The sequence below is a fragment of the Haliotis rufescens genome, unplaced genomic scaffold (assembly GCF_023055435.1).
Source record: "Haliotis rufescens isolate VD_foot unplaced genomic scaffold, xgHalRufe1.0.p SCAF_13, whole genome shotgun sequence".
NCBI lineage: Eukaryota > Metazoa > Mollusca > Gastropoda > Lepetellida > Haliotidae > Haliotis > Haliotis rufescens.
The window spans coordinates 18916775-18935080 of NW_025963813.1; the positions used below are offsets into that span (position 1 = coordinate 18916775).

An 18306-nucleotide genomic window follows, 5' to 3' on the forward strand; every position below is an offset into this window, starting at 1 on the left:
AATAAGGATTACATTAAGTTGGACTGCACATATTGGTATTATTACTGACATATTGGTATAATGCAATACACTTTGTACATATTACAATATCTTTTTCTGTGTTCTGGTATACTTAGTATAAAAAGATAATACATTTAATTGTTATTTGTGTTGTTTAACCTTAAAACACAGAAATTCATTCACGAATGACTTTTCCCTTCAAATTTGATTGACAAAATGGGAAAAACATGGGAGTGATTTTTCTCTCACATTGTTATCGCCCCTGTATCCATGACTACAAAATGGCGGCAACTGACCATGCTGAGTAATATTCACTCTAGTTTGTAAAAAAAGGATCTGCATGTACAATCAGTGTCAATCAGTGTCAAATCAGTGTCAAACACTTTCGGTACCAATATATCGCAAAAAGTATTGCAATACAGACACCTGTATCTCGTTATATTGTAATACAATTATTTTGCCAATACACAGCCCTAACATTAAGTAATTCAAAATTACTGGCACAAATTTATCACAAAATAATCAATACTGATAAAATCAAATTTGTTCTTTCACAAGTATCACAAATCCATTTTATTATCATAAGATGCTGTACACTGTCACCTGTAGTGACGTTTGTGCAGAACACAAAGAGAGTTCTGTAAAGACACATGCTTGTTTGCCAGTGTTTGATGTTCTTTATGGGGTGTGGCTTTTGTTTTCTTGTACAACCTCAACAATGATGGTAGCAAAGTCCACAATTTCATCTTTCACAATTTTCGTAATGAGAGACAGATTCTCTAAAATCTGAAAAATTGAATAGAAGTGCAAACACTGCCATATTATGACATTCATGTATATCAATGATTATTTTCATGAAGAAAATTAAACTATATATGCTGTGAGAAAACCTACTTCCTTGACTAGAAATATACAAACCAACATCATCCCTTCCAAAGTGTAAAATGACTTGTCAATATATGATGTAAGTAATTTTATACTTTTAATGTTGCTTAAAAGATATACAAAAAGATTTTAAATTCCTATAGTCTGAAAGTTTCTTACTTACTTACTTACTTACTTTGGAGATTTAACGTGCGCTTTCCGACTGATGCGTATTTCGCACACGGGCCCGGCCAGGCCATTTAATGTGTTTCCGAAAGGGGCGAAGGTGGTCTGTGCAACCCAAGAGGGGGGTTTTAGGGGTTGCTTATATAGAATTTGGAAATTTTGAGATTTGGAATAGATGCCGATGGGATTGGGGAGGAGAACTAAGGGAGCTGGGTATGGTGGATGTTTGTTTGTTTATGTGATTTTGATTTGGTGAGTTATTGTGTTTTTAGATGCGTTTTATTAGTTCCGTTTTGATTAAGAATACGCCTAAGGCCTTGAAGTTTTCTAGTTTATTTTGTGGGTTTAGTATTGCTTCTAGAGTTAGAGCCTTGTTTAGATTGAGGGTGGTTTGTAATGCGGTTCGATGTGTTAGGTAGTGTGTGCAGTGGATGAGTGCGTGTTCTGGGGTTTCTGGTTGTTTGCAGTGTGGGCAGTTACCTGTAGTGTGTTTTTTAATTTTTTTTAGGTGGTTATTTAGGTTGGTGTGTCCTGTTTGGAGTTTAGTGATTACTCTGTCGATTTTTTTGGATGGATGGAGAATTTTTGGTTTGGTTAGTGGTTTGCTGAGCACTTTTTTGATTTGGCTATTTGAGTTTAGATATAGGTTATGCCATTTTTTGGTGATTTTTTGCTTGTTTACACTTTTAATTTCTGATTTTGAGATGGGTAAGTTTAAGCTTATTTCTGGGATTTTGAGGGATAGTTTAGCTGCTTTATCGGCGTTTTCATTACCGTATAAAGTTTCTCAAATTAAGACTCTTTATCAGTGCTCTGTTGACATCACGTTTAATGCGTTCATACATCCAGCTTTGAATGGCAAGGGACAGATTCAGTGAAAGGGCTTGTTTTGTTTGGAGAACAGTCATGAGGGGCACCTGTCTAACAACATCACCATTTTCAGTGTTTAATGTAGATAAGAATTGTAATCCTCATCGACCTCAGTATAAAGACAATGACATTTAATTGGAACAGTATTGCAATAGTTTAAAAAAGAAGTGTGATACTAGTGCACTAGCTGTAACACAAACAAGGTGTGTTGTTGATAGAACAGCTGGTAAAGTACTTACAAGGTTGGTGGTTATAAGTATTTTCAGTACATCTATGAAACAATTAAGTCTAGCATGGTATCAGTGTCAACTATTCAAATGCACTCAGCCTATGGACAAGTAGATTGTCCAATCCCTAGAGCGAGTACTCACAGTGTCCGTGGTTGACATGTCCATGATGAAAGCAGAGGCGGTGATCACTGCTGTCCCCAGCAGCAGCATGTCACTCAGCATCTCACTCACCCTAGGGAATACAACCACATTGTATGAGTGCATATCTTACATGGTTCATACACTCACCCTAGGGAATACAACCATATTGTATGAGTGCATATCTTACATGGTTCATACACTCACCCTAGGGAATACAACCATATTGTATGAGTGCATATCTTACATGGTTCATACACTCACTCTACTGAAAACAACCATATTGTATGAGTGCATATCTTACATGGTTCATACACTCACCCTAGGGAATACAACCATATTGTATGAGTGCATGTCTTACATGGTTCATACACTCACCCTAGGGAATACAACCATATTGTATGAGTGCATATCTTACATGGTTCATACACTCACCCTAGGGAATACAACCATATTGTATGAGTGCATGTCTTACATGGTTCATACACTCACCCTAGGGAATACAACCATATTGTATGAGTGCATATCTTACATGGTTCATACACTCACCCTAGGGAATACAACCATATTGAATGAGTGCATATCTTACATGGTTCATACACTCACCATAGGGAAAACAACCATATTGTATGAGTGCATATCTTACATGGTTCATACACTCACTCTAGGGAATACAACCATATTGTATGAGTGCATATCTTACATGGTTCATACACTCACTCTAGGGAATACAACCATATAGTATGAGTGCATATCTTACATGGTTCATACACTCACCCTAGGGAATACAACCATATTGTATGAGTGCATATCTTACATGGTTCATACACTCACCATAGGGAAAACAACCATATTGTATGAGTGCATATCTTACATGGTTCATACACTCACCCTAGGGAATACAACCATATAGTATGAGTGCATATCTTACATGGTTCATACACTCACCCTAGGGAATACAACCATATTGTATGCGTGCATATCTAATACGGGTCATACACTAACCCTAGGGAAAACAACCATATTGTATGAGTGCATATCTTACATGGTTCATACACTCACTCTAGGGAATACAACCACATTGTATGAGTGCATATCTTACATGGTTCATACACTCACTCTAGGGAATACAACCATATAGTATGAGTGCATATCTTACATCGTTCATACACTCACTCTAGGGAATACAACCATATTGTATGAGTGCATATCTTACATGGTTCATACACTCACCATAGGGAAAACAACCATATTGTATGAGTGCATATCTTACATGGTTCATACACTCACTCTAGGGAATACAACCATATTGTATGAGTGCATATCTTACATAGTTCATACACTCACCCTAGGGAATACAACCATATTGTATGAGTGCATATCTTACATGGTTCATACACTCACCCTGGGGAATACAACCATATTGTATGAGTGCATATCTTACATGGTTCATACACTCACCATAGGGAAAACAACCATATTGTATGAGTGCATATCTTACATGGTTCATATACTCACTCTAGGGAATACAACCATATTGTATGAGTGCATATCTTACATTGTTCATACACTCACTCTAAGGAATACAACCATATTGAATGAGTGCATATCTTACATGGTTCATACACTCACCATAGGGAAAACAACCATATTGTATGAGTGCATATCTTACATCGTTCATACACTCACTCTAGGGAATACAACCATATTGTATGAGTGCATATCTTACATGGTTCATACACTCACCATAGGGAAAACAACCATATTGTATGAGTGCATATCTTACATGGTTCATACACTCACTCTAGGGAATACAACCATATTGTATGAGTGCATATCTTACATAGTTCATACACTCACCCTAGGGAATACAACCATATTGTATGAGTGCATATCTTACATGGTTCATACACTCACCCTGGGGAATACAACCATATTGTATGAGTGCATATCTTACATGGTTCATACACTCACCATAGGGAAAACAACCATATTGTATGAGTGCATATCTTACATGGTTCATATACTCACTCTAGGGAATACAACCATATTGTATGAGTGCATATCTTACATTGTTCATACACTCACTCTAAGGAATACAACCATATTGAATGAGTGCATATCTTACATGGTTCATACACTCACCATAGGGAAAACAACCATATTGTATGAGTGCATATCTTACATGGTTCATACACTCACTCTAGGGAATACAACCATATTGTATGAGTGCATATCTTACATGGTTCATACACTCACTCTAGGGAATACAACCATATAGTATGAGTGCATATATTACATGGTACATACACTCACCCTAGGGAATACAACCATATTGTATGAGTGCATATCTTACATGGTTCATACACTCACCCTAGGGAAAACAACCATATTGTATGAGTGCATATCTTACATGGTTCATACACTCACCCTAGGGAATACAACCATATTGTATGCGTGCATATCTAATATGGGTCATACACTAACCCTAGGGAAAACAACCATATTGTATGAGTGCATATCTTACATGGTTCATACACTCACTCTAGGGAATACAACCACATTGTATGAGTGCATATCTTACATGGTTCATACACTCACTCTAGGGAATACAACCATATAGTATGAGTGCATATCTTACATCGTTCATACACTCACCCTAGGGAATACAACCATATTGTATGAGTGCATATCTTACATGGTTCACATACTCACTCTAGGGAATACAACCATATTGTATGAGTGCATATCTTACATTGTTCATACACTCACTCTAAGGAATACAACCATATAGTATGAGTGCATATCTTACATGGTTCATACACTCACCCTAGGGAATACAACCATATTGTATGAGTGCATATCTTACATGGTTCATACACTCACTCTAGGGAATACAACCATATTGTATGAGTGCATATCTTACATGGTTCATACACTCACCATAGGGAAAACAACCATATTGTATGAGTGCATATCTTACATGGTTCATACACTCACCCTAATGAAAACAACCATATTGTATGAGTGCATATCTTACATGGTTCATACACTCACTCTAGGGAATACAACCATATTGTATGAGTGCATGTCTTACATGGTTCATACACTCACCCTAGGGAATACAACCATATTGTATGAGTGCATATCTTACATGGTTCATACACTCACCCTAGGGAATACAACCATATTGTATGAGTGCATATCTTACATGGTTCATATACTCACTCTAGGGAATACAACCATATTGTATAAGTGCATATCTTACATTGTTCATAAACTCACTCTAAGGAATACAACCATATAGTATGAGTGCATATCTTACATGGTTCATACACTCACCCTAGGGAAAACAACCATATTGTATGAGTGCATATCTTACATGGTTCATACACTCACTCTAGGGAATACAACCATATTGTATGAGTGCATATCTTACATGGTTCATACACTCACCCTAGGGAATACAACCATATTGTATGAGTGCATATCTTACATGGTTCATACACTCACCATAGGGAAAACAACCATATTGTATGAGTGCATATCTTACATGGTTCATACACTCACCCTAATGAAAACAACCATATTGTATGAGTGCATATCTTACATGGTTCATACACTCACTCTAGGGAATACAACCATATTGTATGAGTGCATGTCTTACATGGTTCATACACTCACCCTAGGGAATACAACCATATTGTATGAGTGCATATCTTACATGGTTCATACACTCACCCTAGGGAATACAACCATATTGTATGAGTGCATATCTTACATGGTTCATATACTCACTCTAGGGAATACAACCATATTGTATAAGTGCATATCTTACATTGTTCATAAACTCACTCTAAGGAATACAACCATATAGTATGAGTGCATATCTTACATGGTTCATACACTCACCCTAGGGAAAACAACCATATTGTATGAGTGCATATCTTACATGGTTCATACACTCACTCTAGGGAATACAACCATATTGTATGAGTGCATATCTTACATGGTTCATACACTCACCCTAGGGAATACAACCATATTGTATGAGTGCATATCTTACATGGTTCATACACTCACTCTAGGGAATACAACCATATTGTATGAGTGCATATCTTACATGGTTCATACACTCACCATAGGGAAAACAACCATATTGTATGAGTGCATATCTTACATGGTTCATATACTCACTCTAGGGAATACAACCATATTGTATGAGTGCATATCTTACATTGTTCATACACTCACTCTAAGGAATACAACCATATTGAATGAGTGCATATCTTACATGGTTCATACACTCACCATAGGGAAAACAACCATATTGTATGAGTGCATATCTTACATGGTTCATACACTCACTCTAGGGAATACAACCATATTGTATGAGTGCATATTTACATGGTTCATACACTCACTCTAGGGAATACAACCATATAGTATGAGTGCATATCTTACATGGTACATACACTCACCCTAGGGAATACAACCATATTGTATGAGTGCATATCTTACATGGTTCATACACTCACCCTAGGGAAAACAACCATATTGTATGAGTGCATATCTTACATGGTTCATACACTCACTCTAGGGAATACAACCATATTGTATGAGTGCATGTCTTACATGGTTCATACACTCACCCTAGGGAATACAACCATATTGTATGAGTGCATATCTTACATGGTTCATACACTCACCCTAGGGAATACAACCATATTGTATGAGTGCATATCTTACATGGTTCATATACTCACTCTAGGGAATACAACCATATTGTATAAGTGCATATCTTACATTGTTCATAAACTCACTCTAAGGAATACAACCATATAGTATGAGTGCATATCTTACATGGTTCATACACTCACCCTAGGGAAAACAACCATATTGTATGAGTGCATATCTTACATGGTTCATACACTCACTCTAGGGAATACAACCATATTGTATGAGTGCATATCTTACATGGTTCATACACTCACCCTAGGGAATACAACCATATTGTATGAGTGCATATCTTACATGGTTCATACACTCACTCTAGGGAATACAACCATATTGTATGAGTGCATATCTTACATGGTTCATACACTCACCATAGGGAAAACAACCATATTGTATGAGTGCATATCTTACATGGTTCATATACTCACTCTAGGGAATACAACCATATTGTATGAGTGCATATCTTACATTGTTCATACACTCACTCTAAGGAATACAACCATATTGAATGAGTGCATATCTTACATGGTTCATACACTCACCATAGGGAAAACAACCATATTGTATGAGTGCATATCTTACATGGTTCATACACTCACTCTAGGGAATACAACCATATTGTATGAGTGCATATTTACATGGTTCATACACTCACTCTAGGGAATACAACCATATAGTATGAGTGCATATCTTACATGGTACATACACTCACCCTAGGGAATACAACCATATTGTATGAGTGCATATCTTACATGGTTCATACACTCACCCTAGGGAAAACAACCATATTGTATGAGTGCATATCTTACATGGTTCATACATTTACCCTAATGAAAACAACCATATTGTATGAGTGCATATCTTACATGGTTCATACACTCACCCTAGGGAATACAACCATATTGTATGCGTGCATATCTAATATGGGTCATACACTAACCCTAGGGAAAACAACCATATTGTATGAGTGCATATCTTACATGGTTCATACACTCACTCTAGGGAATACAACCATATAGTATGAGTGCATATCTTACATGGTTCATACACTCACCCTAGGGAATACAACCATATTGTATGAGTGCATATCTTACATGGTTCATACACTCACCCTAGGGAATACAACCATATTGTATGAGTGCATATCTTACATGGTTCATACACTCACCCTAGGGAATACAACCATATTGTATGAGTGCATATCTTACATGGTTCATACACTCACCATAGGGAAAACAACCATATTGTATGAGTGCATATCTTACATGGTTCATACACTCACCATAGGGAATACAACCATATTGTATGAGTGCATATCTTACATGGTTCATACACTCACTCTAGGGAATACAACCATATTGTATGAGTGCATATCTTACATGGTTCATACACTCACCCTAGGGAATACAACCATATTGTATGAGTGCATATCTTCCATGGTTCATACACTCACTCTAGAGAATACAACCATATAGTATGAGTGCATATCTTACATGGTTCATACACTCACTCTAGGGAATACAACCATATTGTATGAGTGCATATCTTACATGGTTCATACACTCACTCTAGGGAATACAACCATATTGTATGAGTGCATATCTTACATGGTTCATACACTCACTCTAGGGAATACAACCATATAGTATGAGTGCATATCTTACATCGTTCATACACTCACCCTAGGGAAAACAACCATATTGTATGAGTGCATGTCTTACATGATTCATACACTCATTCTAGGGAATACAACCATATAGTATGAGTGCATATCTTACATGGTTCATACACTCACCATAGGGAAAACAACCATATTGTATGAGTGCATATCTTACATGGTTCATACACTCACTCTAGGGAATACAACCATATTGTATGAGTGCATATCTTACATGGTTCATACACTCACCCTAGGGAAAACAACCATATTGTATGAGTGCATATCTTACATGGTTCATACACTCACCCTAATGAAAACAACCATATTGTATGAGTGCATATCTTACATGGTTCATACACTCACTCTAGGGAATACAACCATATTGTATGAGTGCATATCTTACATGGTTCATACACTCACTCTAAGGAATACAACCATATTGTATGAGTGCATATCTTACATGGTTCATACACTCACCATAGGGAAAACAACCATATTGTATGAGTGCATATCTTACATGGTTCATACACTCACCCTAATGAAAACAACCATATTGTATGAGTGCATATCTTACATGGTTCATACACTCACTCTAGGGAATACAACCATATTGTATGAGTGCATGTCTTACATGGTTCATACACTCACCCTAGGGAATACAACCATATTGTATGAGTGCATATCTTACATGGTTCATACACTCACCCTAGGGAATACAACCATATTGTATGAGTGCATATCTTACATGGTTCATATACTCACTCTAGGGAATACAACCATATTGTATAAGTGCATATCTTACATTGTTCATAAACTCACTCTAAGGAATACAACCATATAGTATGAGTGCATATCTTACATGGTTCATACACTCACCCTAGGGAAAACAACCATATTGTATGAGTGCATATCTTACATGGTTCATACACTCACTCTAGGGAATACAACCATATTGTATGAGTGCATATCTTACATGGTTCATACACTCACCCTAGGGAATACAACCATATTGTATGAGTGCATATCTTACATGGTTCATACACTCACTCTAGGGAATACAACCATATTGTATGAGTGCATATCTTACATGGTTCATACACTCACCATAGGGAAAACAACCATATTGTATGAGTGCATATCTTACATGGTTCATATACTCACTCTAGGGAATACAACCATATTGTATGAGTGCATATCTTACATTGTTCATACACTCACTCTAAGGAATACAACCATATTGAATGAGTGCATATCTTACATGGTTCATACACTCACCATAGGGAAAACAACCATATTGTATGAGTGCATATCTTACATGGTTCATACACTCACTCTAGGGAATACAACCATATTGTATGAGTGCATATTTACATGGTTCATACACTCACTCTAGGGAATACAACCATATAGTATGAGTGCATATCTTACATGGTACATACACTCACCCTAGGGAATACAACCATATTGTATGAGTGCATATCTTACATGGTTCATACACTCACCCTAGGGAAAACAACCATATTGTATGAGTGCATATCTTACATGGTTCATACATTTACCCTAATGAAAACAACCATATTGTATGAGTGCATATCTTACATGGTTCATACACTCACCCTAGGGAATACAACCATATTGTATGCGTGCATATCTAATATGGGTCATACACTAACCCTAGGGAAAACAACCATATTGTATGAGTGCATATCTTACATGGTTCATACACTCACTCTAGGGAATACAACCATATAGTATGAGTGCATATCTTACATGGTTCATACACTCACCCTAGGGAATACAACCATATTGTATGAGTGCATATCTTACATGGTTCATACACTCACCCTAGGGAATACAACCATATTGTATGAGTGCATATCTTACATGGTTCATACACTCACCCTAGGGAATACAACCATATTGTATGAGTGCATATCTTACATGGTTCATACACTCACCATAGGGAAAACAACCATATTGTATGAGTGCATATCTTACATGGTTCATACACTCACCATAGGGAATACAACCATATTGTATGAGTGCATATCTTACATGGTTCATACACTCACTCTAGGGAATACAACCATATTGTATGAGTGCATATCTTACATGGTTCATACACTCACCCTAGGGAATACAACCATATTGTATGAGTGCATATCTTCCATGGTTCATACACTCACTCTAGAGAATACAACCATATAGTATGAGTGCATATCTTACATGGTTCATACACTCACTCTAGGGAATACAACCATATTGTATGAGTGCATATCTTACATGGTTCATACACTCACTCTAGGGAATACAACCATATTGTATGAGTGCATATCTTACATGGTTCATACACTCACTCTAGGGAATACAACCATATAGTATGAGTGCATATCTTACATCGTTCATACACTCACCCTAGGGAAAACAACCATATTGTATGAGTGCATGTCTTACATGATTCATACACTCATTCTAGGGAATACAACCATATAGTATGAGTGCATATCTTACATGGTTCATACACTCACCATAGGGAAAACAACCATATTGTATGAGTGCATATCTTACATGGTTCATACACTCACTCTAGGGAATACAACCATATTGTATGAGTGCATATCTTACATGGTTCATACACTCACCCTAGGGAAAACAACCATATTGTATGAGTGCATATCTTACATGGTTCATACACTCACCCTAATGAAAACAACCATATTGTATGAGTGCATATCTTACATGGTTCATACACTCACTCTAGGGAATACAACCATATAGTATGAGTGCATATCTTACATGGTTCATACACTCACTCTAGGGAATACAACCATATTGTATGAGTGCATATCTTACATGGTTCATACACTCACTCTAGGGAATACAACCATATAGTATGAGTGCATATCTTACATTGTTCATACACTCACCCGAGGGAATACAACCATATTGTATGAGTGCATATCTTACATGGTTCATACACTCACCATAGGGAAAACAACCATATTGTATGAGTGCATATCTTACATGGTTCATATACTCACTCTAGGGAATACAACCATATTGTATGAGTGCATATCTTACATTGTTCATACACTCACTCTAAGGAATACAACCATATTGAATGAGTGCATATCTTACATGGTTCATACACTCACCATAGGGAAAACAACCATATTGTATGAGTGCATATCTTACATGGTTCATACACTCACTCTAGGGAATACAACCATATTGTATGAGTGCATATTTACATGGTTCATACACTCACTCTAGGGAATACAACCATATAGTATGAGTGCATATCTTACATGGTACATACACTCACCCTAGGGAATACAACCATATTGTATGAGTGCATATCTTACATGGTTCATACACTCACCCTAGGGAAAACAACCATATTGTATGAGTGCATATCTTACATGGTTCATACATTTACCCTAATGAAAACAACCATATTGTATGAGTGCATATCTTACATGGTTCATACACTCACCCTAGGGAATACAACCATATTGTATGCGTGCATATCTAATATGGGTCATACACTAACCCTAGGGAAAACAACCATATTGTATGAGTGCATATCTTACATGGTTCATACACTCACTCTAGGGAATACAACCATATAGTATGAGTGCATATCTTACATGGTTCATACACTCACCCTAGGGAATACAACCATATTGTATGAGTGCATATCTTACATGGTTCATACACTCACCCTAGGGAATACAACCATATTGTATGAGTGCATATCTTACATGGTTCATACACTCACCCTAGGGAATACAACCATATTGTATGAGTGCATATCTTACATGGTTCATACACTCACCATAGGGAAAACAACCATATTGTATGAGTGCATATCTTACATGGTTCATACACTCACCATAGGGAATACAACCATATTGTATGAGTGCATATCTTACATGGTTCATACACTCACTCTAGGGAATACAACCATATTGTATGAGTGCATATCTTACATGGTTCATACACTCACCCTAGGGAATACAACCATATTGTATGAGTGCATATCTTCCATGGTTCATACACTCACTCTAGAGAATACAACCATATAGTATGAGTGCATATCTTACATGGTTCATACACTCACTCTAGGGAATACAACCATATTGTATGAGTGCATATCTTACATGGTTCATACACTCACTCTAGGGAATACAACCATATTGTATGAGTGCATATCTTACATGGTTCATACACTCACTCTAGGGAATACAACCATATAGTATGAGTGCATATCTTACATCGTTCATACACTCACCCTAGGGAAAACAACCATATTGTATGAGTGCATGTCTTACATGATTCATACACTCATTCTAGGGAATACAACCATATAGTATGAGTGCATATCTTACATGGTTCATACACTCACCATAGGGAAAACAACCATATTGTATGAGTGCATATCTTACATGGTTCATACACTCACTCTAGGGAATACAACCATATTGTATGAGTGCATATCTTACATGGTTCATACACTCACCCTAGGGAAAACAACCATATTGTATGAGTGCATATCTTACATGGTTCATACACCCACCCTAATGAAAACAACCATATTGTATGAGTGCATATCTTACATGGTTCATACACTCACTCTAGGGAATACAACCATATAGTATGAGTGCATATCTTACATGGTTCATACACTCACTCTAGGGAATACAACCATATTGTATGAGTGCATATCTTACATGGTTCATACACTCACTCTAGGGAATACAACCATATAGTATGAGTGCATATCTTACATTGTTCATACACTCACCCGAGGGAAAACAACGATATTGTATGAGTGCATATCTTACATGGTTCATACACTCACCATAGGGAAAACAACCATATTGTATGAGTGCATATCTTACATGGTTCATACACTCATTCTAGGGAATACAACCATATAGTATGAGTGCATAACTTACATGGTTCATACACTCACCCTAATGAAAACAACGATACTGTATGAGTGCATATCTTACATGGTTCATACACTCATTCTAGGGAATACAACCATATAGTATGAGTGCATAACTTACATGGTTCATACACTCACCCTAGGGAAAACAACGATATTGTATGAGTGCATATCTTACATGGTTCATACACTCACCCTAGGGAAAACAACCATATTGTATGAGTGCATATCTTACATGGTTCATACACTCATTCTAGGGAATACAACCATATAGTATGAGTGCATATATTACATGGTCCATACACTCACTCTAGGAAATACAACCATATTGTATGAGTGCATATTTACATGGTTCATACACTCACTCTAGGGAATACAACCATATAGTATGAGTGCATAACTTACATGGTTCATACACTCACCCTAATGAAAACAACGATACTGTATGAGTGCATATCTTACATGGTTCATACACTCATTCTAGGGAATACAACCATATAGTATGAGTGCATAACTTACATGGTTCATACACTCACCCTAGGGAAAACAACGATATTGTATGAGTGCATATTTTACATGGTTCATACACTCACCCTAGGGAAAACAACCATATTGTATGAGTGCATATCTTACATGGTTCATACACTCATTCTAGGGAATACAACCATATAGTATGAGTGCATATATTACATGGTTCATACACTCACTCTAGGAAATACAACCATATTGTATGAGTGCATATTTACATGGTTCATACACTCACTCTAGGGAATACAACCATATAGTATGAGTGCATATCTTACATGGTTCATACACTCACCCTAGGGAATACGACCATATTGTATGCGTGCATATCTAACATGGTTCATACAGATATGGAACACTACAATTCAAGGCCTTTTCATGGCTTTTCAAGTCTCAAATTCAAGGTTGGTTGTTGGTTGGTTTGTTGTTTAACGCCGCACTCAGCAATATTCCAGCTATATGACGGCGGTCTGTAAATAATCGAGTCTTGACCAGACAATCCAGTGGTTAATATCATGAGCATCGATCCACGCAATTGGGATCGATGGCATGCATCAACCAAGTCAGCGAGCCTGACCACCCGATCCCGTTAGTCGCCTTTTACGACAAGCATAGTCACCCTTTACAGCAAGCATGGGTTGCTGAAAACCTATTCTACCCCGGAATCTTCACGGGTCCTCAATTTCAAGGCCTGATTAGTTGGATTATTAGCGTCAGTCTGTCAGTATTTCATTAAATCCAGCATACTGTATATTAGTCATAAAACCAAACAGTCCTAAGAACCCAAAAGTAGGATGAATTTTCAAATAAGATTGATTTTTACAACCAACAAATAAGATTCAGGATTAGATCTTATCGTTCATGCCTTGCGGGAGGATGGTTTTGAGATCGAATATCCATTTAAGTTCAATGGACCGGCGTCTAGCCGTGCTCTGGGCTGACTCAGGGTCTGTTTTGAGCTGTTGTATGATTTGGTAGTGTAGGTCTCTGGTTGAGTGTCCTACAGAATTGAAGTGTTTGGCAACAGGTTTGTCCCTTTGGTGATTTATATCTGCAAAGTGTTCTTTGAGTCTGATACAGAAGTGTCGTTTGGTCTCACCTACATATTGTTTGCCACATTTGGTGCAGTTAAGCAGATAGATTATGTTTCTGCTTTTGCAAGTGAAATGCGGATGGCATTTATATTTTTTGCCTGTTGTGTGGCTATTGAAGGTGTTGACCGATTTCATGTTTGTGCAGATTTTGCAAGCCTGTTTGTGACAGCTATCATCTAAATTGGGCATCGTTCGGCCACTAATTTGTGGTTTAAGTGGAGGATATGTAATTGCCGCTTTCATGAGGATATCTCTGAGGGTGCGGTTTTTCCTGTATGCTGTGATGTGTGGGACTCGGAAAGTGTCTTTGCAGGTGTCTGATCCTAGGAGTAGGTGCCAGGATTTTTTAATCATGGAGCTAACCTTGAGTGCAGTGGGGTTGTAATCTGTAATAAAGATCACTGGTTTAGTGTCTTTAGGGGGTGTCTGTTTGGGTGTTAAGAGGGATTTTCTCTCTTTGGCGTTTGCTTTTGTTTCATTGTCCAAGAGAATTTTCTTTGGATAACCTCTGTTGAGGTAATACTTTACTAGATTGTTGCTGTGGAACTCATATTGTGATTGCGAGCTGCATATCTTTTTGAGTCGGAGGAATTGACTGTATGGTCCCTTGACTTTGATGTGTCGTGGGTGGCAGGAGGTGTATAGCAGATAGGAGTGTGTATCTGTAGGTTTGCAATATAGGTCAAAATCCAATTGATTTGTTTTTGATTGAATATGACCCATGTGTCTAGGAAAGCTACTTTTTCTCTAGAGAATTCGGCAGTGAATTTAATTGTGGGATGTGATTGGTTCATTTCTTTGATGAAAGATTCTAACCTAGTGTAGCCTAGAGTCCAAATAAGGAAGATGTCGTCTATGAATCTGACGTAGAGGTTGGGGCTATCAGTGGTTTTGTTGAGAAGTTTTCCTTCTAGTTCTCCCATAAAAATGTTTGCGTATGATGGGGCTAATTTGGTACCCATAGCTGTGCCTCCGATTTGCACAAAATGTTCATTGTTGAAAACAAAATTGTTTTTGTATAGAACAAGTCTAAGTAAAGAGAGTAAGCTAGTGGGGCTAATGGACCAGTCAGGTTTGTGGCGTCTAATGGCCTGAGCTACTGCACGGAGGCCTTCCGTGTTGGGTATGTTAGTGTAGAGGGATGTGACGTCCATGGTGACCAGAATGATGTCACTATTGGGTGGTAGGTGGGTTGAACCTACGGTTTGGATGAAATGAGTGGTGTCCCTCATGTAACTGGGATAGTGTTTGACGAACTCTTTTATGTGTTCGTCAACGAAGCTGCTGATCAATTCAGTGGTGGTGCCGTTTCCGCTTATGATTGGGCGGCCCGGTACTTTGCCAGGTGTTAGGTTTTTATGTATTTTGGGCAGGAGGTAGAACCGACCCAGTTTGGGGTCTTTGGGTAACAGTCCATTGAATATTTTGTAAGTAATCTCTTCTTTGGTGAAGATTTTGGTGAGAAGTTGTGTTATCTCATTAGCGAAATCCATGGTTGGGTCATGGTCTGTTTTAAGATAAAAGTTGGTGTCAGTGAGTTGAGTGTGGCCTCTTGTATGTAATCAGTAGTGTTGAGAATAACGACTGCTGATCCTTTATCGGCTTTTTTTATGACGATTTCTGGGTTGTTTTTGAGACTATTGATTGCCGTTCTCTGTGCACGTGTGAGACTGTTGCGTGTGAACGGGATGGTGTTCATTTTGAGAAATTGGTGTTTAACTGATTTGATAAAGGCATCGAGCGTCAGGTCTATGCCTGGGTTAGGGGTCCAGGTGCTTCGTGGGCCAAACTTACGCTCTAGATCATTGAAGTTATCAACTGTGTCTGTTTTGTTTGTCTCATGGAAGAAGTGAGAGATTCTCATTCTCCGAAAAAAGGCTTTGAGATCTGTGTATATTTTGCTAAGATCCGTATCTAAGGGTGTAGGGCTAAATGTAAGGCCCTTGCTAAGAACACTAAGTTCTGTCTCATTACATTGATAATCAGACAGATTGACCACAAAGGCATTTTTGTAAAGTTCAGGATTTTTATTTGAACTGTTATTGTTAAGATTCAAATATGACAATTGATTGCTAATGTCTGTGTTGTTATTGTAGCTCACATTGAGGGCATTGGCAAGCTGCCGTAGGACCTTTTCCAGTTGGAAATTTCCTGACTGGTTCCGGGTCTTCCTTTTGAAGGTCTGTCTTGATTTGTTGTTGAACCGATTCAGGGGCCTGACGTGTCTGGGCTCCTGGCGGCGTGGACCCCATGGCGGTTGCGTGGAGTGGTGGTGGGTGCCATGAAGAGTTTAGGATCGTATGGGTTCCTCTCGTTGAACTCTGTTTTGAGTTCATTGAATCGTTTATCCAGTTTCGTGTGCCAATTTGTAGACTCCCGGGTGGAGATTGTTTGGCACGCGGCAAGTATAGTATCCAGTGACGTTTTGTCCGCATCCTTCTGGAGTTTGTTTCTCTCCATAGTGGCCTGATCTCTCAACTCACAGATGTTTACTTGTAGTTGAGAGATGTGCGTTTCCATTAATTTCAAGGCGCATGTTTTTGCCGCCTCGCTCCTGATTTTAGCCAATTCTTGATTGTAATTGGTTTGGTGTTGCAGGATGAATGGTCTGAACGACCTAGGTATCAGACATTTTTCCTTGCATGCGATTGTAAATTCCAGTTGCATGTTGTTACGGGCGATTTTGCTCGTGAGATTCCTGTATGTCTTGTAAGGACTGACTAGATTGTCGGGTAAGTCCACCGCTTTTGCGATGTTCTCAGTTGATTTGGATTCGATTGTTCCAAACTCAACTCTCTTCCTCTTACTAGATGGTTCGACTTGAACCACTGTAGTAATGGAGCAGCTCTCTAAGCTGCTAAAGGAGGAAGAAGGAGTTATTTCAGCCATAGCTCTTAGGTGATAGAGAGATGTGTGAAATAATAAATGGTTTTGGGCTAAAACCCAAGAGCAATCTTTGTGACGTCATAGTGATGAATGTCACTGTTATTAGACCTGTGACGTCACAACTCATGAGTTGGTTGTGACGTCATGTTCTGATTAGTTTAT

At 38.0% G+C, this 18306-nt stretch overlaps 1 protein-coding gene across 3 annotated transcripts in view; it reads right to left on the bottom strand.

Annotated features, from left to right (window-relative positions):
* Positions 1-526: 526 nt before the first annotated feature.
* LOC124132253 (cyclin N-terminal domain-containing protein 1-like) overlaps positions 527-18306 on the bottom strand; it is a 37931-nt gene continuing 20151 nt past the window's right edge. For all 3 annotated transcript variants that reach the window (XM_046496093.2, XM_046496094.2, XM_048394295.1), the window contains 2 exons: positions 2292-2382; positions 527-786 (listed from right to left, as the gene is read on the bottom strand). In XM_046496093.2, the coding sequence (XP_046352049.2) occupies positions 679-786; positions 2292-2382 (199 nt within the window). In that variant the 3' untranslated portion in view covers positions 527-678. The remainder of the gene's footprint in view (positions 787-2291; positions 2383-18306) is intronic.